General features: G+C 40.0%; 1 protein-coding gene across 5 annotated transcripts in view; it reads left to right on the forward strand.

Annotated features, from left to right (window-relative positions):
* SNAP25 (synaptosome associated protein 25) overlaps positions 1-25413 on the forward strand; it is an 82414-nt gene that overhangs the window by 49096 nt on the left and 7905 nt on the right. For 4 of the 5 annotated variants that reach the window (XM_025876526.2, XM_073878390.1, XM_073878392.1 and 1 more), the window contains 5 exons: positions 5057-5198; positions 7103-7144; positions 13337-13385; positions 20350-20467; positions 24097-24222. In XM_025876526.2, the coding sequence (XP_025732311.1) occupies positions 5127-5198; positions 7103-7144; positions 13337-13385; positions 20350-20467; positions 24097-24222 (407 nt within the window). In that variant the 5' untranslated portion in view covers positions 5057-5126. Of the gene's footprint in view, positions 1-5056; positions 5199-7102; positions 7145-13336; positions 13386-20056; positions 20175-20349; positions 20468-24096; positions 24223-25413 lie in introns of all 5 variants that reach the window. The other variant, XM_025876527.2, reaches the window with a different exon arrangement.

Here is a 25413-nt window from a genome sequence, read left to right on the forward strand (position 1 = left end):
TGTGTGTGTGTGTGTGTGTGTGTGTGTGTGTGTGTGTGTGTGTGTGTGTGAGGGGGTGGGGGGAGACAGAGAGACAGAGAGCAAGAGAGAGAGCACCATCAGCAAATAGACCTGGAAGAGAAAACTAGCAATCATACTCTAGGTTGGAAAACAGAGGATCTGCCTTCTAATAAACTAACCTATTAGGAGGAAAGGTCAGTTGCTTACTTAGAGTGAAGGAAGATGTTCCCCCAAGGAAACCAGCAGCAAAATACAAAGATAGACAACAGGGAGAGAAGATGCTCTTATTTGTCTCCACGTGGCAATCCTGTGAGAGGTGCTACTTCGAAATTGCAGGCTTGGGCACTCTGCTGGTTTCCCTGGTTTCAGGCTTCTGCGGGTACTCAGCATCACAGCAATGTGCCTCCTGCCCAGCCATTAGAAAGGAAAGCTAATTAACAAATACTGGATTTGTTCCACTCTTAGCAAAGGGTACAGGCTTATCCTGAATGAGCAAGTCTTTCCGAATATGAAGCCCCCACATCGTTACAAACAAGGTTGATTAGAACTTTCTATAATATATTCCCCTCAGAAAACCTATGAGACTGGTATTATGTGCCTTGCTGAAAAAAACTAAGGCTCAGAGACAGTGATAAACTTGCCCAGAGTCAGCCAGCAACTGAGTGCCCAAGTCAACCATCTATGTAAGCTCTTGTCCACTTCACTAAGCTAGGACTCATGATCTCCACATTTCCATGGATGCACCATTTTATTCTGGAGGGTAGATCCCAGCAACCCAGAAGAACACAGGAATTTTGTTTCTGCCTATTTCAAGGTTCAGAAGTGGCTTGGTATAAATGCCTTCCAGTTTCTGTTTGCTAGATCCCTAATTTCCAAAGTGGAAACATGTATTTAAGTGAAACACAAAGCATATAAAGCTTTATATCAAGAGTACATATTATGGTGGCCAGAATTGGTGTTCAAAAATTATCAGGCTCAAGATGTCCATCGACAGATGAATGGATAAAGAAGATGTGGTATATATATACAATTTAATATTATGCAGCCATCAAAAGGAATGAGATCTTGCCATTTGCAACAACGTGGATGGAACTGGAGGGTGTTATGCTGAGTGAAATAAGTCAATCAGAGAAAGACATGTATCATATGACCTCACTGATATGAGGAATTCTTAATCTCAGGAAACAAACTGAGGGTTGCTGGAGTGATGGGGGTGGTGGGATGGATGGGGTGGCTGGGTGATAGACATTGGGGAGAGTATGTGCTATGGTGAGCACTGTGAATTGTACAAGACTGATGAATCACAGATCTGTACCTCTGAAACAAATAATGCAATCTATGTTAAGAAAAAAAAAAAGAAGATAGCAGGAGGGGAAGAATGAAGGGGGGGAATTGGAGGGGGAGATAAACCATGAGAGACAATGGACTCTGAAAAACAAACTGAGGGTTCTAGAGGGGAGGGGATGGGTTAGCCTGGTGATGGGTATTAAAGAGGGCACGTTCTGCGTGGAGCACTGGGTGTTATGCACAAACGATGAATCATGGAACACTACATCAAAAACTAATGATGTAATGTATGGTGATTAACATAACAATAAAAAAATTTAAGGAGAAAAAAAAATTAGCAGGCTCAGGGTGCCTGGGTGGCTCAGTTGGTTAAGTGTCCAACTCTTGATTTTGGCTCACATCATGATCTCAGGGTTGTGGAATTGAGCCCTGTGTCGGGCTCTGCACTCAGCAGGAAGTCTGCTTGAGATTCTCTCTCTCCCTCTCCCCCAATTCATGCTCTCTCCCTCCCTCTCTCTCTCTTTCTCAAATAAATAAATCTTTTTTAAAAATCAGCAGGCTCATGGTATGATGCTCTGTCGACATTTTAAATGGCTGCACATAGAACTAGCCTAACATAAGCTTACTACCTTTTTTAAAAATGTTGGTAAGTAGAATGTAGTTCTGAAGCTTTTTTCCTTCTTTTTTACTGTGATTCCCCATTTGTCACTTTGCCCAAGAACCACTGGGTATAAAAGAACTGTGAAATCTATTATCTCCAAAGAGATTAACTTTAGGACTCCTCCTATTGAGGAACCCTGAGTAGTTCTGAATTACTTCACAAGAGTAATACATGTGGAAGAGTCTAATAATATGTGCTAAATTAAAATCCCAGAGGAGTTCAGCCTTAACTGTCAAGAAAGCAGTATAGCAGCAGGCCTGGGAGATGAGGTCATTGAGGGTCTGCCTCTCCGAACCTGATTATTTTTGATGAAGAGTTTTCATTTTATTTTTGCAAAAAAAAAAAAAAAGCTTCTCATACAAGTAATAATAACAATAATTATTAGAATAATAATTAAACATGGGGACACCTGGGTGGCTTAGTCAGTTAAGTGTCTGCCTTCAGTTCAGGTCATGATCCCAGGGTCCTAGGATCAAGCCCCATGTAGGGGTTCCTGCTTAATGGGGAGTCTGCTTCTCCCTCTCCCTCTGCTCCTCTCCCCTGCTCATGCTGTCTCTCATGCTCTCTCTCTCAAATAAAGTCTTAAGAAAAAAAAGAATAATAATTAAACATGGTATTACCCCAAAGCCCTAAATCTAAGTTCCTTTCCCATCTTCAATTTTCAATAGAAGAACAAACACTGATATGTTTTTTGGTTGGGAAATCATGCTCCTATGCAATATTTTTACTCCATTTTAAGTTTCTTCAGGCCTGCCTCTGTTATTGTAACACCCACTGCTATAACAAAACAAAATGTTCACATTTTCAGTAGTGTAGTACAGTTGAAGTGCGCTGTCATTTCATATGAAGGTTCAGGTCTTTGTGGTTAACTATCAACTTGCCTCCATGTAGGGATGCCAGGGGCCCAAGTTCTTGCTGTCTCATGGCCTGGCCATCCTCTAGGGCCCTGTTTTTTTGTTTTTTTGTTTTTTTTTTTTTGGCAGAGAGGGAAAGAGAGGACATAAAAGGAATGCCTTAGCCTGGCAGGGATGCACCTCATTTCCACTGTAACCCATGAGCTATCTCTAGCCACATGCACCACCTCTTTGCAGTGGGAACTGGAAATGTAATTCCCAACCGGGCAGCCATTTCCCTAAGACCCTGCTCTACCATGGAAGAGGGAGGAAAAATTCGAGTGCACACTTGACCATCTCAGCCACAAAGCAAGAGCCCATGAGTTCTACAGTTGTGCTACTCACAGAGAAGGTTTTAACATATCAAATATTTATCATCGCAAACCCTTCCTTGGGCTCTTTATCCCATTACCTCTGATAGCCTTTCCTGGGGACATGACTTCCTCAGGGAGGCCTGCCGTGCCCCATGGGCAGCTATCTTATGACCCCAAATAATTAGTTTCACACTGAATAATTTAATTTCCTTATTTTACTTCATCTTCCTAATTAGGCTGTTGCTCTGCAACAGCAATGAATTTACCTGTCTCATTCATCACTATATCCTTAGTGCCTAACACTGTCCTGGCATCTTACAAATACTCAATAAATATTTGAGGAAAGACGAGAAGACAGGAGAAAGAAAGAAAGGAAAAAGGAAGAGGGGGACAGGGCTGGTTGGCTCTGGAGGGAGCTCAGTCTGGCTACTTGTAATCTGCATCATAATGGGATTTCAAGAGTGTTACCAAGAAAGGGCCAGTCACATTTCAGGGACAAGGACATCTACTTTTTGGAAAAATAACTGTGCATACTCACATAAGCCTTCTTGACAACCTCTGATAACAACTGAAGGAAACTAAAGATTTTCTGCCTTTAGCTCCTTGCCGGGGAGGAAAAATTTACCTCTATCCTTCAAGATTCTTTTAGTTGGTCTAAGAATTAAACTGACATAAGACAGATTAACAGGAAAAAATCAAATTCAATTGTATATGTATGGGGAATCTACATAGATATGAGTTCCAAAAGCAGTCAGGCAAAATGAGGTATATATGTCATCCTGAACTAAGGAGAAGAGGGTAGGAGTCTGGAACTTCAAAGGAAAGGAAAAAATTCACAGGAAGATAAAAAAAAAAAAATGTTTGGTAAACAAATGTTTCCTGGGCCATACAGAATCAATGGGACATAGGAAGTAATTGTAATAATCAAACTTTGCTAAATCCTTCTGTGCTACCACCCCTACTTCTTGTTATACTGTAGTTATTTATGGTGATTGCTCCTTTCCTGGAGGAGGTCCTCTATCTAAATTCTTGTAGGCAGTTAGAGGGAAGGTCAAATTTTATTCCTGAGTCTTTTGGGCCTTGATTCCTTTCAGCTCGAAATAATCTGCATGCCAAAGTGGCACATCTTGAGGTGGCCTGCCCTTAGCCCCTACATTCCAAATGCTTCTAAATGCAGTGGAATACTACTCAACATCAAAAAGGAACAAATTATTAATACATGCTACAACATAATAAATCTCAAAATCATCATGCTAAGTAAAAAAGAGACAAAAGATAGTACATACTGTATCATCCATGTATATAAAATTCTAGGAAATGCAAACTAATTAATAGTAACAGAAAGCAGATAAACAGTTGTCTCAGCACATGGGTAATATGAGATGGGATGAGGGTGTGTAGGATTACAAAGAGCATGGAAAAAACTTTGGGGGGTGATGGGTATGTTTTCCTAGTTGTGGTCATGGTTTCCTGTGTGTGTACCTATGTCAAAACTTTTCAAACTATACACTTCAAATATGTGGGATTTATTATATATCAATCATACCTCAATAAAGCTCTTAGAAATAAAATAAAAATGGAAAATAAATGTGAGGTTAAAAGTATACTAACCCAGAACCACATCCCTCCACACCATCATTCCAAACTCTTGGTGGTTTGTATCTTAAAAATGCTTCATAGATAGACAGGTATGTGTCTCCATTATAAAGCTGGCAAGTGTGCTTTCATAATGCACCTTTTGGAGAAACAGCAAAATTCTACTGAACCCTGTCTGAGTATGGCTTCTGTCTTCAGAAGATGACTGAGTCATGGAGACAAAGTGTGGGCTATTTAGATCTCCTATTTGCACATACTACATGCACTTACATAAACTCTCACATGTTCAAATCTGCTTTTTCCAGGTTCTGTGTCCAAAGCCGTCACTGACCCCCAGCCCAAGCACCCAGCCACACCCCCCACCCCACCACAACCATGGCTGAAGATGCGGACATGCGCAATGAGCTGGAGGAGATGCAGCGAAGGGCTGACCAGCTGGCTGATGAGGTGAGGGTTGGGACATGAAAAAGGAGCAAAATTTGGGTAGCTGAGTAGTTTGTCTTATTCAGGTTCAGGTGGAAAAGATCTTCTAACATCTCAATTTTAAAAACGGAGGAGTATGACTGAATTTCTATACACCTGACACCTCTACAGGCAAGAATGAGTTGATAAACCTACGTACAACTGTCTTAGCCTAAACTCCCAATTTGTAGAAATCTATGTAAGTCAAGATCCTCTAAGAAAAGCAATGTCTTTGGGTGTCCAGAGCTGGCCTAATTCTGAGAGCTGATTGTTACATTTTCCAGCATCTTGCAAGCTGGTATTAAAATTGAATTATATAAATTGATAATTAAGTAGATTATATTAAAAATCAAAGGCAATAAATACTCAAAAGTCATCACTTCTTAATTTTTTCCCTATATTTTCATATTACCTATGCTCTCAAAGTTCTTGACTTGTGTTATATCTGTAGTGTAGGAATACCATGTAACATCATGTTACTGTACATCTTCCCAAGTTCACCTTCAGTGATGCTGTGCTGTAGTTAAAAATCAGACAGGTTAAGGGTATTTATATCACAGGAATCTGCAAACACTACAAATAAGGGTTTGACTTACTGTTTTGTTGACTGTCTAGACTTAAGAAAGTGGAGAAAATGTTAATAACATAGATTAAACTTAAAAATGGGCATGTCTCTAGTCATTACTCTTTAATTAACACAAAAAATGGAGAAAATCTTCTAGTAGTTGAAAATTTTTATTCTTTTCAGCAAAGAAGTCACTTGCATCATTGACAAACTAGCGAAGTCCCAACATTTCTCCATTGTTTCACTTTCCTCTTACTCATTAATGCAAATGAAAATATCAACCAACATTCATGTCAGAACTACACTTGTCCTTTGCATGCTTAGCAATGGACACAAGAGTTCAGCAAAACTTAACAAAAGCTTTCTGTGAGACTCAGTTGGCTACATGGAATTTATAATAAAGGGCATTGTGTATTTTATTATCTGTAAATTCTATGTTCTCCATCCCTTATATCAGGAAAATAATAAACTTAAATATACCTATACATATATGTATATTCATATCTGTTTCATATTTGTATTCATCTATTTTAGCATTTACCAACACACCACTGCTTACAGCCATTGTATTTCAACAAGCAGCCTCCCGACAGCTCTTCTAGGAAAGTTAACATTCTTCCCGCTCCTTCAGGATCTTGTCCAAAATAAGTTTGTCACTTAAAAGCAAAGCCTTGAGAAATCACACTGGTTGCTGGAGTCTAGTAGTTTCAAAGGAACTGAGAAAAAAGTGACAATGATGTGCCTGAGGGACCAGTGCTGACTTCAGACTTTCCATCTCACTTTGTCTTATCTAAGGATGAAGATAATTATTATAGCTGTCTCCTACAAGCTAGTTATTTCAAACATGCTTGATTTTTTTTCACCCTAAGGCGACAGCTTAATTTGTATTGATAAGAACTTCCAATTGTGTTTCTAGGAGCTTTATAAGAAACTTGATGTTAGATTCATCTCAATTCATGAGATATTATGTTTGTGTTGAAAATTCAATATTCCTGGTCCAGGGAGGCCAAATTAATCCTCTGAGTATTTGAGATAATTTTTCATGCATCCTGCACATGAAAATTATCTTTTCCAGATTACTTTGTCTTTGATATCAAGATCAGCTTCATATGGTTTTGATTTTAGAAGATCAGCTTTAATGTAATTGCTTTAGGGAATCTTACTATGTAGAAAGACTGATAGGAAAGAGATTGAAAATGTGTTCAGTTACAAACTTAAAAGAATGTGTGATAGTAACCCTTTGTGTTTCTCAAGTGAAGAGAGTAGTTCGGATTTTCCAAGACCTCTGGATCCTGCATTCATAATTTTTTTTTTTTAATCCCAGTCACTGGAAAGCACCCGTCGTATGCTGCAACTGGTTGAAGAGGTAAGGAGCGGCCATATTTCAAGATTAACTAATCCCTTTTGCCGGCATATTCTTTTCCTAGACCCTACTGCTTTTTCTTAGGCCACAAATCCCATTGGTTCCATTGATTCCATTGTAGCCTATCTGGAATTCACATTAATGAGGGAGATGTCAGGTAGCCATCAGAGGATCCCTCCCCCCTCCCGGCTACCTTTATAGTCTGGGAAGTAGAGAAGGATGGTATTTCCAAGTAAATGTTCCTAAGAAATCACAGAAGACTGAATCACTTTAAGCAAATCTAAAGGCATTACCTACATAAAAACTTCACTTATAATGATTTTGATGCCTCTAAGTCACGTCTAATCTTGACATTCTGTTTTGACTTAGCCACACATACGACTTTTAAAAATACATACCCATAGATACAACATTTTCAGAAATTGTAATATTGAGAGTCAGGCACTAAAATTCATGAAGTAATAGGAAAATTCTTTGATAAAAGGAATTTCAAGGCCATAACGCAAATACAGAAGCTCTTTTATATTCCTGACCCTGGATTGAACATCCATTTGCGAGGCATGGTTAGTGAATCCCAAACTATTTTTAAATGGGCAAAATAGGGCAGATAGCAATAATGGAATCAAAAGGGCATTTACAATAAACCTTGCTCATTCCAATTGGGGAGAGCAGCAGGCAACCAGGAAGAATAAGTGGATTAATTGAACTTGCCCATTGGGAGAGATGAAGTGGAAAAAGAATGGGATGGGCTATATTTATCTTAACTGAATAAAACAAGCCTAATAGTTTTTATTCAGTGAAATGCTGTTTTAGCTATGCTTTGAAACTGCTTATCAATTCATGTGTGGTTATCATTTTTAAGGATCTTGCGTGTTCTTGAGCAGAATGATTAAATGAGCTTACTTGCCTCGCGCTACTGTAAATTGCTTATGCAATGACATGAAAGGAAAATAAGATCAATGTTATAAGGCTAAAAGGAAGTTCGGCTTCCTCTCACGCTAGAAAAGCCATCATCTTCCTTTATTTCTGCAGCTTCAGCTTCTTACCCAGAAATGAAATATTGGCTAAATGTGAATTGCCACAAGAGGAGTGGGGAGAAGGGGGCACCATGAGCTCCCCAGGACACCGGGAAAGGGTGGGAGGTACATTTAATGAAATCTGTTATCACGAAAAATGAGCATTTGAGCCTGCAATGTAGCACAAATTGGCCCCCACAGGAAGACAGGCCAACAAAGGAGCCCTTGGAAGCACAGAAAGCAGTTTTCCCTATCTAAATGGAGAGAAATGTTGTCTTTGCTCTATCCTGGGAACACCCCTTGTGCAGAAATACTTGAGGACCAAGAAGGAAGCAGGTATTCTAAATCTAAGGGTGCTGGCAAGGCTTTCAGAGTTGACTTATTTTCCCTCAACCCAACATGAGAACAAGCAAAAGGAACAAATCCTTTTAACATTCCCACATGAGTTCTTACATTGACCTGAAGGAAACCCACATATCAGCTGACATAATTATGTTATACATCTTTATGACCTTCAGCCATAGCCTCCAGGCTCATTTTTCATTTTCATTTATGTTTGTGCACATGTGAAGTAAATTTCTAAAATACCAGAACTATCACCAGTCTCTCCACCTGTGCAGTGTTGAAACCGTGCTTAGAAAGTGGAAGTGGTAGAGAAAATGCATCAGGGTGCATCACTTTGAACTGGCCCCTCATCCATCGGAGTCTTTGGGCCAATGAATACTTCTTTTTTGCCTCTTCTTAAATTTCAGGCAGTGTCGACCAGTCTTGAGTAAGGTGTGTCTGCTCTAATTTATTCTCCGGGGGGGGAGAAAGTCTCAAAAGCTCTATTGATTGAAGTAGGATACTTGAATCATACATTTTTGTTTCTCCTAAAGGATTTCTTGATCAAGCATGAGGTTGCATCTTAGACAAGGGATGAAACAGATGGAAGCTAGTTCCTACCTCTCATAAATGAGAGGAGGCTATTAGACTTTCTATCCTTGGGAACTTATGAGCAAGGCATGATTAGTGTAGATTGATTGCTCTTACTTACTCCTGGGTTATTTTATATTGATGGTCAAATACCCCTTATGTCTAGGGCATTGGCTATTCAGAGGGTAGTCTGCTTTTCAATCAAAAAAGAAATTCTCTTTAAAGAGAATCAGCATTAAATATTCATCAAGGGCAGAAATTACTTGGCAAATGTGAGCACTGAAATACCAGGATCTTGCCCAGGATCCCAAAGTGCATCAGTGCTATATAATTTGAATTGAGCTGAATTCTTACTCAAATTTAGTCTCAAAGACGGGAAAGGTTACTAAACTTGTGAAATCTACCTGAGGCAGACAACCCCACTCTCAGTTCAATATAGGACTTTGTGCCAGCCCTCAGAGACATTAGGGTGTAACACAGTGGCAGGTATAGAAACTTGCTTTTTAATAGAAACCATTATTGGCATCTCAAGGACAATGTAAAGTTACACAGAAGTCAGTTGGGGAAGTTCAGAAAAGCTGGCCATACACAGGCAAAAAGATGAGAAATCATATAGCACTTGGTTCCCAGGCTAGAGTTGCAAACTGGCTCTTTTGATGGCTGCATGTCAACAAACATGTATGGAAGGCCTACCTTTGGGGGTGGGAGGGAAGATATAAATTGGTATCATGCAGGAAAACAGGTATGAAAATAGCTCTCCAAAGTCAAGGCCTTACCTGCCTCTGGAACATGTAATTAATTCTGGTAACAGAATCATGACTGTCTCTCCAAGAAGGGAATATTTGGTTCCAGGCAAAAAATTTGATTCTGTTGACACTGCATGCCAGAAAGGAAGTCTACACATGAATGTCTTGGGCTATGAAAGGTCACCCCAGGAAATGCCCACTGCTTAAGGGCAGACCAGTTCAGAAGCACCACCTAGAGCTTTCACGGAGTGGTAGTTACTGAGGCTCTTTAACACTGCATGGATGTTTTAAGCATCTTTTCTTTTCATCCCAACTTATCTTTCAAGACACCTTGGCAATGAGAAGAGAATAAGCATTCTAAAGCCATGTCTTTGTTATGCCAGACTTTCTACTGGATAACTGAAGCAGGGTAGTTCTTTCCACATAGGTAGATGTGGGGTCTTTTGGAATTCTCGCAGTTAAGAAAGTGCCTGGAGAGTCCTGGTTTTAGCTCGGATGTGTTGGACTTTGGGGAAAACATCTCAGAATGACAAAAGAAAGACTTAAAAAAATGTTCTAGAAGTGGTCTTGGTTCATCTGCAAGAAAGGAAAAAGAAAAAGAAAAAAGAAAGAAATGAAAAAAAAAATCCCTCATATCTCCAACTCTGGTTTTTAGGTAGACCGTTTTCCCAGCAATCTCAAACAGAAACCAACAATTGAGCTAAGACAAAACTGGAACCACCTCCTCTCACTCCTAGCTATTAAAACATAATACTTGTTAAGAAGAAGAGAAAGTAATATTCTGCCTTCCCTGAAATATTGTCTTCATCCCTGCCCTTCTCCTCCCTTGCCTTTCTAGTTTCCCCAAATAAAATCCAGTTATTTTGATAAAAACTGTCAGCAAAACAGTGGAGTCAAATGTAAGTTCTAACATTTATTGAGAACCTACTATGTGCTGGGTACTATACCCAGAGCTATCATCATCAAATGTATGTAATCTAACTTAACCCTTGTAGGTAGACACCTTTTACTATTATTCTGATCTCCGTCTTACCAAGGAGGAAATTGAAGTATGCAGTGATTAAGTAACTTACTTGAAACACCCAGCTACAAATGGCAGAGATGAAACTAAATTAAAACCCAGGTCTACCTGATCCCAGAGTGTGAATTCCTATGCCACAGCACTTTCTTTCCATCAGCAACTCCTATCATACTTCCTTTTTCCTTTGAGAATTCCGCAAAAAGCAAAAGGATCTGAGAAAACAGTAGCCCATTCTAAACTGATCGATATGCTATACAAAGTAAATCCTTTATCTTAATTGCTTTTTGGAACCATAGCCTCCCATAGAGTTGAACTTTTTAAGAAGTTTTTACATTCTGTAGCTCATTTTATCCTTATACATACTCTGGGAAGTGAAGGAGCTGTTTCTGTTCCTGTCTGGGCACAGAAATGGTTAAAACACAGGCCAGTGTAGACAAATGCCCATTTACAACACACTGAAGTAAAAGATTTTGAAATGTGTCTTGGGATCTGGAATCTTACTGCTCCATAGGTATCCTGGCACCAGCAGTATCATTAGATGGTAGAGCTTATTCAGAATGCAAAATCTCAGGCTCTATCTCAATCTTACTGAATCAGGATCCATGTTTCAACAAGATGTTTCCTATGCAGGGGATTCAAATGCACATTAAAGTTTGGGAGGTAGTGGTCTGGAAGCTTCTGATGGTAGTTGGTAATGACGATAATTTTCATTTGCCAAATATCCTGCTATAGATGCATTTTCTGAAGGTATTTATTTTATAAACACTTATGTCATGCTAACTCTAGGCCAGGCACCATTCTAGCATGTGCCGCATACTAATTCATTTAATTCCCATGACAACTCAATGAGGTATTAACTATTATTATTGCTGTCTTACAAATGAGGGAACTGAGGCACAGAGTAATGAAGACATTTCCCTGAGGTTCCACAGCTAGGAAATAAAATCACCAGGATCCCAGGGCAGAGTCTGGCTCCAGAATTTGTGCTGTTGATGACTCCCGAAGTCAACCTAAGCTCTCCAAACTACTTCCTAACCTCACAAATAAATCCTATCAAAATGTGTTCAGAAGTAGCTTGGTTTTTCCTGTCTGGAACATTCTCTGAAATGGTGAGTTTATAAAACTCACAGAAAACATTTTCAGTGTTCTATTTTTTAAAAGCCCTATTGAGTTGTTAAAATACTGTTTAAAAACAAAACAAAAGAAAACAAAACGCTCTGTTGACCTCCACTAACATCCCTCTCTTTCTTTCTTAGTTTGAAATAAGTCAGTGGAGGGGCACCTGGGTGGCTCAGTCATTAAGCGCCTGCCTTCAGCTCAGGTCATGATCCTGGGGTCCTGGGATCGAGCCCGGCATCGGGCTCCTTGCTCCTCGGGAAGCCTGCTTCTCCCTCTCCCACTCCCCCTGCTTGTGTCCCCTCTCTCGCTGTGTCTCTCTCTGTCAAATAAATAAATAAAATCTTAAAAAATAAATAAATAAAATAAGTCAGTGGAAAATAAATGGGGCCATGAGAGATGTCTTCCTTTCGAGTTTATTCTAGGGGACACCATGAGCATCCCTTGAAAAACCAATTAATCCAAACTGTTAGTAATGCCATTTTATACTTATTAACAATCACCCTATAAAATGAAGTCTTTCCTTAACTAGTTTGAATTCCCAGGATTGATGATTTTTAAGGTTGAGCCATACAAATATCTGTGTTCCTTTCCCCTACCCACCAAGTCCCACTCCCCTCCACCAAATAGTTCAGGTGGTGTTTGGTTTGTTTAGATCATGTGGACTGAGATGAGGAGTGCCTTTTCCAGATCTCTGCACAAAAGACGTGCAATAAAGCTTGTGGATGAATTATTTTCTCACATTCTATTATTGTGCAGAATTTTATATTTCAGAATAAAGAGCCTTTATTTCTCATCTGTCCATTGGTTTTCTAAATCTCACAGAACTTTTCCCCGTAGAGAGAAAATGGGAGGGTGAGTTCTGTTTGGGGCTGTATTTCTCAACCTTTGTGAAGCAGTCATCTATTTTGATAAACCTAAAAATCTCACCCACAAAGTTTCTTACTTTCCAGTGGGGCATCCCTTCCCAATTCACTGAGGGAAACTTCTTGATGTATCATGCCAGAGAAGATTTAGTCTAGAAGATTTTGAAAGATTTGCATTCTATGGTTGGTGTTACAGAACCTATAAGGCATTTTTGTTTTGCAAATATAAAACCACAGTATAGTATTAAGTTGTGTATTCCAATTTCATGCCAAGCCTGATCCCCAGCCCTACCCCCATGGAGACTGAGCTACATCTACCTCATCTGCCCTAAGATTCACTGATAGAGCAAATCCACAGGTGACCCCTTAGTGCTCTTGCCCTATTTCCTCCCTCTTTTTCCTTTGGTCCTTCTTCATTTTCCATTTCTAGGGCTAATTGTCCCCTTACTGATTTCTCTTTCTCTCTTTTCTCTCTCTAACTCTTTTTCAACTTTGCTACCATTATTGGAATGTAGAGTAAAGATGCTGGTATCAGGACTTTGGTTATGTTGGATGAACAAGGAGGTAAGTTGAGATTTCTTCAGTAAGCACAATTCCTCATCTGAATAAAGTGCATTTAAAAAAAAATTATTTGTGTATACACAGGTGGTCCTTTCAACATATTTATATGCATATATGAGGGTTCTAGAGTTTTCATTATCTTGCTTTTTTCCCTTTCTCTGTTGAAAAGATTGGTAAATGTATGGGAATGTTGAAGCCTTCATGACTGATTGAATGTCACTAATCTCAGTGTTATATATGTTGGAATAACAGAATTTTGAAGGCAAAAGTCATTATTTTTTGGATTTTCTTTTAATGGTAGTATTTTGGACAGTTTGAGAATTCTCTGAACCTCCTTATCCCCAATTTTCCCCATAAACTTTGTTTTCTTGTAATAATCCCTAGATAGAATGAGAGAATAGTACATCACGTCCATTTCTTGTGACCATCCTAATTCAGTATCTGGCAGTTTTGATTTCCAAGTCATCATGAGGATTCCTTTAGTAACTAGGTCCTGTTAGTTATATCTTTAACAGGATATAAGCCGAGGAAGATTATAATTGAAACACTTAAAATATTTAAATTGTTTTTTAATTGTTATGGAAATGCTGAAGCAATGAAAATCAGAGACTCATTGAAAATTATCTCTGTACTCTAAAGTGGAATCTAGAAGGGTAATTTTTTTTGTCTCAATACATCTAGTCGTATGGCAATGCTTATTAATTCTAGCCACAGGGTAACTGGGTGACAGACATTAAGGAGGGCATGTGATGTAATGAGCACTGGGTATTATATAAGGCTAATGAATCACAGACCTGTACCTCTAAAACCAATAATGCATTATATGTTAATTAATTGAATTTTTTAAAAAATAAAGAGAAAAATAATATAATAAAATAATAATAATAATAATTCTAGCCACAAGTTAGCTACCTGATTCTACTCTGAATTCTTATCATAACAAGCAAATTGTTGAGAATTTTTTCTTTATTTATATTTTTGAAAACATTAGAAAATTCTTAGGAATCATGAGAAATTTTTTAATGTCAAAGATAAAAATGTAAAATGTATTCACAACATAGAACACCACAAACAAACTTCAAAAATAAATAAACCTCAGATGGGGTGGGGGGGTGGGAATTGCCATACAGATAACAGGCATAAAGCATTTTCCTAAAATACAAAGAAACCTTGCATATGATCAAAGAAAAGGGCAACAACCTACAAGCAAATTGGTGTAAGATATAAATCATCAGTTTATAAATAGACATAATGAAACCATGCTTCAACCAACAACAATAATGAGATGCCACTCTTTAGCAGACTGATACAAATTTTTAAAATTGATAATCACTAATGCTGTGAGTATTTTGGGAAAATGGAGATCTTCAGTGTACAGATATGCATTATAGACTGATATAAATGTTTGAAGAGTAATTTGATAATATTTTCAAAGTATGAAGTATACCCATCCTTGACCAAGACATTCTACTCCTAGAATTATATGCTGCAGATATACATTGACAACTATATGAAGAGAAATATACATGCCTTACCTTTAAGAGTGTAAAACTGGAAACAGCCTAAATGTCTGTCAGTGGGGAGATTGACCAAATGAATTATGGACTGGCCATAAAAGAAATATTCTTCAACCATTACACTAAATGAGACAAATCTTTACCAACTTCAGATGAGTTAGGGCAGGGAGGGACTAGAAAAGGATATCATTTGGGCTCCTCTGGGAAGCAAATGCTAAGAAGTGTACAAGATCTATTATGGATGCCTGTGATTGGTCAAGGGAAGAGGAGGAGGCATAGGCAGGGAAAGCTGTCGACTGAGGCAGGTCTGACACTTTTTAAGAGGAGAGGAGCAAGGAGGAAGACTCTCACCCTCCAGTGCTGCTCCGAGAAAGTGTCAACCAGCCTGATGGGGAGCCCAGGAGCTAAGAAAACCCAATGGAGCAGGCCCACCGTAGGCAAGGATGCCTCAGCTCTAGTAATTCCATTGTGCTCAGCCATAGCCATGAGCTAGAAGCATCCCAGCGACAGCATGGTCTCCATGGAAATGCTTTGGCAGATCCCATAGGTGTAGCAACTGGACATGTGAGCTAACTACAAATTCCCTCTTGAAGGGAGATCTGAGGGGCACATTGTCACGGCTGTCATATAAACACTTTTGTTTCAGTATTATTTATTTGTATTGAGCTTTGTCAATAGATATATACCAACCAATTAAAAAATCAAGAGAAAAAAGTTTTTTTTAAAAAACAATTGAACATCAACCCTTACACTTCCCCACAATTTTTAAAATATGAATTGTCAAAAATTCAGACACAAATAACCGAGTCTAGTGATGTAGTTGTGTTTTGAAGGAATTATAATAGCTGTGGCAGTCTTCAGAACTCCCCAAATAAATTTGCTATAGTTGTAAGGGTTGCTGGCTTGATCTGTGTCACAATGTCCCAGAATTTGAAACTCTGAACATGGCAAATCATCTTTTTAAAATTAACCCACAGGTGCTCATGTAGAAGAGTGGTACCTCATTTCCAGAGTTAAACTGATACATACACAATTAAATAATTAGGAGTTCCACCTTATTAACTCTCTTAGTAATTTGCATGTGAAGGGGGTAGAAAAGGGAGAATGATAATTGGAGGAAAGTTTTGAGAAAGATTCAAGGTAATGCTTTCTTCCCAATACTATAAAGCATTGACATAAAGACTTGGAAAGTAATCTATACAAATCTGGAATCAAAAAAAGAGAAAGTGAATAATATGCTTACTTGAGTTGCAAATTTCATTGCACTTTGATAAAGAAAATCTCGAGACAAAATTTGCCAGAATCTCCATACAAAAATATATTCTTTTTAAGCGCAAATGATTCTCAGGAACATCTATATGTCATTCTCTGAGAAAGGAAGCAGAAGAGCAGATTTTTTTCTCCCACAAGATAGTTAATGTTCTCTGCTAAAACATTTCATTTGTGGCCACACCACAGTAGATGCTGAATCCCTCAGTTAAACATATTTCCTAGACTAGCCTTGGTTTTACCAGATGTGTGGTGATCACAGTGATACTGAGAAAAAACACACAACTGTAAAACTCCCCAGAGTGTGTGGCTTCTGCCTGGTCTTAAGTGGTACATGTTCCATTTATACTATAAGGTGATTAGGACCTTTTAAAATGACATATAAGCATAAGTTAACAACTATCTTCATTGCCGTGGTAAATGCATTTTCATCCTGTATATGCTGTGTTTAGTTGTTTAGATCAGTAACTGCTTTAAAATTTCTCTCCAGTTATGCTCTCCTAATTTTGTCTATGCCTCAACACCAAAAATGTTGATTGCTTCTATCCTGCAGCTGCACAGGAGTTTCAAGAAACAGACATCCTTCTAAAGAGCCATTCCAGGTTGTCCAGCTAAATGGTTGCACTTGAAAATTCTTTACGGGATTCTTGTTTTATACCCAGGTATCAGGAGACACCAAGGAGCATTGAGCATGACAGATGGCCCTGGAAATGTACTGAGTCCTTTTGTTGGTCTTTGCTGGGTTATGTGTTTGTTTCAATACTGAAGATGCAGCCCTTGGGCAAATCCCATGGGATCAACTTCAAACTAAACAGTGAAATCTTTGACCTCTGCCTGACAGAGGAAGGGCAGAAATAAGGCCTCTTCCAGATTGCCTGCTGACTTTCTTAAAAGTTTCATGGCACTACAAGGTAGCATTTGAGAAAACATTCCTCTTGCTAAAGTCTGCACACCAATATCTGTTATGGATGACTAAAGCTGCACTGTCCAGTGTGATAGCCACTAGTCACAAGTGGCTATGTAAATTTAGGTAATGAATTTCCATATGTTCATCAATGCTAAGGATAATGAAAATCACATAGGCAGCATCTGGTAACTGACTATACTCATGAAGGCTTATACAACAGGGTCAATAACTTTGACATCTTGCTATTCTTCTACTGTCCATTTTTTAACCAGTTTGGGGATTCTAAGGGCCTCATGTCACCTTGCTTAAGTAAGATTAGTAGAAAAAAAATGTCTAACTTAGATCCCTGAGTATCCTGCCATTGGTGGATCTATCATAAATAACCAGTCATCCAAACATGGCAAAAGAAAGTATAATCCCTTGGCCCCAACATATAGTGTCATCTACTGGAATACCTCTCCTAACTCAAAATGTTATTGTCCTCCCAAGTCTCCAAGAATAGACAGAAAACAGCCAGAAAGCAAGCCTAGGGAGGTAAGGAGTGGTCAGCTATGGACAGTACATTGCACCAGCCAGTGAGATGCTGCTAGCCCCCCAGGATGAAATAAAGATATTGGTTATTTTCAAGCATTTCCTGAGAGATGTCTTCACAGAAATCCATTGAAAAGTTATGAAGTATCAATATGCCAAACACCCACAAACCTAACACAGTACCCTCCAAAGATGAATAGTTTAGAATACCGATGACAAAATGGTTCCACAATATTTTTTTAAATTAAAGGTTTGGCCTATAATTATGTGAAATGATAAATTCAACCAATATTGGAAGCTATAAAATCATTTTCTGAATCGACTTTTCTGAAAGAGCTTCAGCATCCCTCTCTTAGCTATGACCTTTGCCTAATAGTCTGGCAACCCGTGATAGAACCCAGCTCGAAGAAATACCGACTGGGACCAGCTTGTTTGTTTTTATATTTTAATTTGAATTCACTGGTTCAGAAACACAACACTTGGGGACCAATCCACGTTTTTATTTTATTACATTTTATTTTTATTACCTCCTAATCCCTGGGGCCACAGTGGGTGGGGCTCCTGAAATGTTGTCAGAGAAACTCTTCAAGAAAAGACAAATGCCTGAATATGTATCCCCATGCCATAATCTGTGTGTATTTCAGCTTTCATTAGTGGAGTGCGACATATTTTCCCTGAGTCCAGATGCTCCTTCAATTCCACCTCCACCCAGCACTCCAGGAAGCAATTATTCCATTGGGATTTCTGTCTGTACTTAACATGGCTCTTCCTTTTGACAATGTTGAGCTCCTTCTCTATCAATCCCCCATTCAATAGTTAATTTTATTTGCAAGCTAATGTGTTACATTCTTTAAAGGGAACTGGAAAGAAGTCTTCATAAAAGCACAAAAATCTTCTGGAATGTAAAGACTTGCCATCTTTTTTTTTTTTTTTTAGTCCTTTTAAAGATTTTCTTAAAGACGTTACTAGACCTATGCTTACCCAGCAGAAGTTCACCAGCACAACAGTGTTTCTCTCCCCAGCTATCCAATGCTGGAGAGACACTTAAATTTTGCCTTCATCTATCATTTGCAGAGCAGGCACAGGTAGCAGATTCCCAACAAGCTGGATTCTATTGTTTAGCCCCGTTAAAGAGAACACAGTGGGCTCTTGTTTTCCAGATAGACAATCTCTTATTGGGTCAGTAAGGAACCTATCTTAGTTTTTTGGACTGATAATTTCCACTGGACAATTTAACGTGAAATTCTAAGTGATTATGTCTGCCTTTAGACTGGAAATGGATTTATCAGTTTTATTCTAATCAAGACTTTATTCCCAGAGGCACAGGCAGGTGTGCACAGAAATGCAGATGAAAAGAGAGATGCAAGTGTAATTAGGTTTTATAACTCGACAGCCAAGACATCACATTGCTGCTTTCCTTTAAGGGTCTTAAAAGCTGTTTTAAGAAACCCCTTCATTGAACTTGTAATTTACTCAATGTGGTGCCGTAACTTTTGAAAAATGAATCTAGTTAGTGAATGTAACCCAGGCAACCTAGAAGCACGAGCTGGTTTTATGGCTATTGATCTACGTCTCAGATGCACTCAGATTGGCTTTGCTGGCAGAGATGACTCGGTAACTGTTCTGTGGTCCAGCCCATCACCCCACCTTCAGAGACCCATGTGTTTGTTTTCCCTGCTGTCTGCCATTGGGATCTAGCATGCCCCCCATTGTAGAGACTGGGAAATCAGGGGGCAGAGAAGTGAAATGCCTTCCAGAACTTTCATAGCAAGTAAGTCATAGGATGAAGAGAGGAATTTAAATGTCCCAGTGCTTGGAACATGACTCTGCTGATGTTGTTGTTTTTTTTTTTTTTTTTTTTTTGAACAGTGCCTATGAATTAAGTATTCAAAACCAAGAACTGCCCCTGGGCTAAGGAACAGCCCGCTGCTAGGGGGGAGAAAAAAATAGATCTGGTACCCATTGCTAATTATCCCTTTAACTGTTGATATTTTCCCCAGAGAAGATTGATTCTATCTGCTACCCTTACCTGGTCGAGGATGCTTAAAACCAAAAGATAGAGATATTTAAAGTTGAAGCAGTTACCTTCTCTAGTAGCATGAAATCTGAATTCTTAAAACATTAACACCCTGTTTTTCTTTCTTTTGGGTTTCACTGGTGTCTGAGTAAGTGAATAGGCTGTGCTGTTTTCCTGGACACTCAGAATCCAACAGGCCCACGTACCCCATCCCATTGTGTCTGAATTACAAATGATTTTGAGCATCATTTTTGTTCGTTTCCTTCCACCTGTGCCTGTGTAGGGCGGTAGCAGTCTCCAGCAATGCATCCTCTGGGACCATGCATTGTAATATCTTTCTCTTTCAAATTCTGTTCCACATAGTCATTTCTCATGTTCTGTTGGAAACCCCCAAAAAATTCATTCCACACTGTCATCCCTTTGTCCTAACCAGAACAACTCGATCGTGTCGAAGAAGGCATGAACCATATCAACCAAGACATGAAGGAGGCCGAGAAAAATTTAAAAGATTTAGGGAAATGCTGTGGCCTTTTCATATGTCCTTGTAACAAGTAGGTACTGGGTACCAGCTCTAATCTGTGGCGTCCAGTTTTCTTTCTTTTCTTCTTTCTTTTGATTTTTTTTCTTTTTTAATGTCAAAGTGAATGTCTGAAGTTTTGTCTTTTTTTTCTTTGTCCTTTTCCATCTGCTTCATTCTGTGGGGATAAAATACTTGTGTTTAATCAGAACAACTGGAACGCATTGAGGAAGGGATGGACCAAATCAATAAGGACATGAAAGAAGCAGAAAAGAATTTGACGGACCTAGGAAAATTCTGCGGGCTTTGTGTGTGTCCCTGTAACAAGTAGGTGCTGCCTGCCTGCCTGAAGCTTTGGTTTCCCAAGGCCCATCTCCAAGCCTTGACAAGCTCATTCCTGCCAAGCACAAAGGCAGGATGAGCATGTGGCATGCAGAACAGATCAATACCGTCTCCAATGCATTCATCTCATAGCATAGATGATATAGTGGGAGTTACTGTTGATGCATTAAAAATCAGGCATACTACAGTGAAAGCTTCACTGTCAGCAATTTTTATTGATGAACATTTCAACATTTTCCAGAAAGTGTACCTTGAGACAGAGACAAGCCTCAAGAAAGAGGCACCCAGGCAATTTTATTTTCCTGCAACCCAAAAAGCCAAAATTGTAGAGCTAGAAAAGATTGGAGGGTAAGTTTGGAAGTTGAGAAACACAAAGGTTTGATTTTCCAGAAGCAAAAGAGACAGGTAATTTGGCCTAAGCAAGCATCTGTAACACAGAGAATATGACAGAGATTGCCCCACCAGTTGCCAAATCTGCCCAGCGATTAGACTATAGATGCCCCAGCTGCACCCACCGCAGAGGCCGTAAGCCCTTCAGCAAGAGGTGCTCAAGCCTTACTCAAATTGGACCCATCCCTGTGAAATTCTTCCTCTTGGAAGATCTATCTGTACACTGACTAAAATGTTGAAATGTGTAGATTTTGCATGCACGACATCACAAAACTTTCAACTGTTTTCAAGGTTCTGCAACGCTTTCTTTGGAATGTAGCAGAAATGTGACATGTGGTTATAAAGGTTTGCAACAGAAGGAACCTGAAAATGAGGGTTCTGGAAGATAGTCTTATTTGATTAGCAGTGGAAAAAAAATGCATGAGTGGACTGTCCAACATGCATTTGGAAAATTAAACCCGTTACCCGATCTCCCTCACCCCTCCCACTTCCCTTTGAACAGAAGCCTTTTTCCTAAAAGCTCTCCTGATCCTAGCTTTTAGAACAGCAATTGATGTCATTTCTAGCTGATTATATGACCATTCACATCCTTTAAACTTTGAGGCTGTTTTAAAATATCCCACTTCCTGTTTAGGAGGGGGAGGGGCTCGATTTACAGATAAATTTAAAACTTTTAAAAGAATGATCTACAGTAAAGCCTGATTAACTGGAATCTAGCTAACTGGTACTCTCAAATGTATTTATACCTTTGCTTCTTTCCACTTTTAGTAAAAAGGGACAGTTGAACAAAGGGGTGGGGGATCACATCAGGGACTTAAAATGGTTTTTCTTGAAGGGCAATCTAGGCAGTTCGCATTCTGTCACTCAGGCTACATTTTCCTATGTAACTTCCACACCTAAGGGAACCAAACAATAAGAGTTGATCTTCAAAGGAAAGGCCATCAGGCACATCAAGTGAAACCATAACCAAGGAAAAATTCGGTCATGTTCACTACCCTAAGACTCTAAGGCAGGAAAGTGCCTTGAGAATCTAACAGATATTTAACAATCACCCCTGAAACAAAGTTTTCCTCCATGGCCCACTGTTAATGAACAAAGTCACATCATTCACCAAAATGACTCATGGCTACGCATTCCAGTTAGTCAAGACTTAACTGTATATCCTTTTCCGTGGCCACTTGCCCCCCAGGTGAGATTTCCACTTGTTTGGGTGATGAATTCCAACAGATACAATTTCCCCATTCATCAACTGTGTGGAGAAGGTGTGGAGGCAGGCCCCGCCCCGAGATGGATTCTAATGTTCAGATGAAATGATGGCCCCTACGAATTCCACATAGTAGTTGGCACAAGAGACCCTAACTGAGCTTCAAAGCTTGAGTGAAGTGTTCCCTATTGTGTGTAAATAATGCTTTAAAAACCATGTGTCACAACGCAGTGGCTGGTGGTGCCCTGGACTCTCTGAGGGCTTCGCCCTGTCTCGGCATGTTTCAAAGGATTATGGTAGATGTACGGCAGTTCTGTGAGTCTATGTGCAGCATTGTGGGTGCAGTGATTCGCCTTCTTTCAGAAACGCAAACTTTCCTACCCCCTTGACTTTGCCAAAGATGGTATACCAGATATTTTACATAGCAGAAAACCTCACGAGGTCCATATAACTTCTTGTAATGTGAGGAGGGAGGGAACGGGGAGTCGGAAAGAAAACAAAGCCAGACTCTAAGCTCTATTAAATTAGTTTTTGGATCCTGTCCCACGGAGTGGGCCCATGGCTCTTTAGCGCAGTAAATTCTGACAGCTCCGAGGGCTGTGGCATTATACACTAGATTGTGGGAATTGCTGAAATTCCATTTGTACAGTTTTCCAGCTTATTCCAGGGTTGCTTGGTCCCCTCTGAAAATATTAGTATTAGAGCCAGTTTTAATAGATGGCTGCGATCCTCCAGTACAAGAAAAAAAAGGGGGGGGGGTGTAAATTCTGGTGTCTTATAAGAGAAAATATGAAAATGGGACCACAGGAAGTTCTCTTGTTTTTGGACTAAAAAGCATGTGGTTTCTACTATGCAAAGAACCTAAAAACATCTTTGATTGCCTTAAATTACAACACACCCACCAAAATATGCTGCACATGTTTCTTTTGGGCACAATAGGTATGCCTGGATTTTAAGTTTCTCTCCAAGGCAGATCAGTGAAATACAGCCCATGGAGACCACACCAGTTCCAGACCACTCTCCCCTGCCACATCCCAGGATAGCTTGAAGTAGGAGTTTGTAATCACTCCCACCCTGCCCCCCAGCCTGACAAAGAAGCTATTGAACCTGCGTTTCAAATCCTCATGAAGGCTATTACTGTCCTGCTAGTGCCTTTTTCGAGAATGGTCAACTTCTGGAGTAGTTTGGCTTAAATGAGAATGCTTCACTTTCTACTCATGCCTGTAGCTGGTGCATGAAGAAGACATAGAGGGATTTCCTTTTCTGGTGCTAGATGGCTTGTTCTCTCTTCTATTTTCCTGCATTCATTTCACTATGCCTCTTTTACTTTTTGTCTCTGTGGACAAAGGTTTGTACATCGACTAGATGTATGGTGACTGTTTGGAAGTACCGATATATTATCTAATTCAAATCACTCTCGAGGCAACTCAAAGACCACCACCCTTGGCCAACTGCCAGTGCTTTGTGTCCTTCATGCAGAGTTGGAAGGGTTAGTCCCACACATGCGTTGGGGGGAAAATTAAAACAGGGAATCTTTGCATGATGGTGTGTAAAAACTCGGTCGAGTATGTTTTTCTTGGTGACAGTGTGTTGCTGTGGTGTGATGTACACACTCTACTTGGCAGTCTTGTTATGTGTCTGTCTGCCAGTATGTTTTTCTGTGTGTTTTGTGTCTCAAAATATAACCATGTCACTGAAATAGAACTGAATGTCCTCCAGCTACCTTAATCCTTGTCTTAAATCCAACTAAACTGCAAAGACAAACCAAAAGAAGAACAACCTTTGGGCAAAGGTTGCAGTCTTGACAATTGCAATTGGCTCGATTGGAAATGCAATGCTGAGTAGCTGAGGCATGGTGGTGGCCAACTGTTTGGGTCCAGATCATGATATATCGGTATTCTCTAATGCCTCGAATTAAAACCCATTTGCTTGGTTCGGTTCTTCGCTTGAAGAGGTGACCATTGTTGTGAGCTTGATGCTCCACCCCCTTGCCTTGTCACTCACCCTCTTTTTTGCATAGGCTTAAATCAAGCGATGCTTACAAAAAAGCCTGGGGCAATAATCAGGACGGAGTGGTGGCCAGCCAGCCTGCTCGTGTGGTGGACGAACGGGAGCAGATGGCCATCAGTGGAGGCTTCATTCGGAGGTGAGCCTCCTGCAGCCAGCCCTGTAGCAGTCGGCCATTGTTAAGTAACGAATCACCCCAAGCTGAGTGGGTCTTAAAGCAACAACCATTTTACTGGTTACTTATGAATGTGTATGTGTCTGGGCAGTTCTGCCAAGAGCCCCTCCTGGGCTCCCTCATTCCGTGCAGGTGGGTGCACGATGGCCCTAGATGGTCTCAGTCACTCGGCTCGTGGTTGGTTAGGACAGGGTGCCTCCACTCTCCCCCGTGCTGACCCTCCAGCGAAGAGCCCTGGCTTCTTACATGGTGGTGGCAGCATTCCAAGGGGGCAGGCTCCAGTGCACAAGCACTTATCAAGCCTTGTCGGGTTTGCCAGAGTTTCAGCAGACAAAGCGAGTCACGTGACCATATCCAGCCTCAATGCGGCAGCAAACAGGTGTCTCATTCCCTAAATGGAATTGAACAGAACTTATTAAAGAGATTGTTTACAGAGATGTGGGCCGGATTAATAACAAGCGATGGTAAAGCATTGGTGGACTAGCAATTGCAGGAAGAGTCCTGAAGGGATGGGAGCTGTTATCAGAACCTGACGGTAGTTACCACTGTGGGGGAGGGGCTATAGAGAAATGCCGCTGTTGCAAAACTAGCAGGAAATGAGAAAGGGAAATAAATGCCTCCATTCCTCTTTCCTCTTGCCCTCCGATATCTCACGGGCCATCTGCCAAAGCCTACTGGAAGTCGGAGGGTTAAGAGAATCTGGGTGATGCCTTTGTAGAGAGGTCAGCGTCTCTGGGCAGAGAGCAAAACATGTCGGAGAATGGACCTGGGGGGACAAATAGAGAATAACAAGCATACCTGACTTCTGATTTCCGGTGAGACCTGGAAGCAAAAGCCAATTTAAAGACCTATTTAAAAATCTCAAATTACACAGATCTGCCTATCCAGAAATCAGCTCTCAGGAGACCAGAAAACAGAGTAAATAATGACAAGTATTCCTGTTGTTAAAAAGAAAAGAAAAAAAAAAAACACCTATCCCTTTTTACAGGCTACTGCTAGGACTCAGCAGTGACTAGGGTACCTAATGACTAGAGTAGTGTAGAGATGGTTGTACAACTATATATTACTGGGCCATTGTAGCTGATGTTACCAACCAATAACCCACGTTCAAATGACAATGACCTGTATAAGGTCTAGATAGCTACATAAAGCCTC

This window comes from Callorhinus ursinus, unplaced genomic scaffold, assembly GCF_003265705.2.
Source record: "Callorhinus ursinus isolate GAN/ISIS: 27379988/994484 unplaced genomic scaffold, GSC_fseal_2.0 scaffold29, whole genome shotgun sequence".
Lineage (NCBI taxonomy): Eukaryota > Metazoa > Chordata > Mammalia > Carnivora > Otariidae > Callorhinus > Callorhinus ursinus.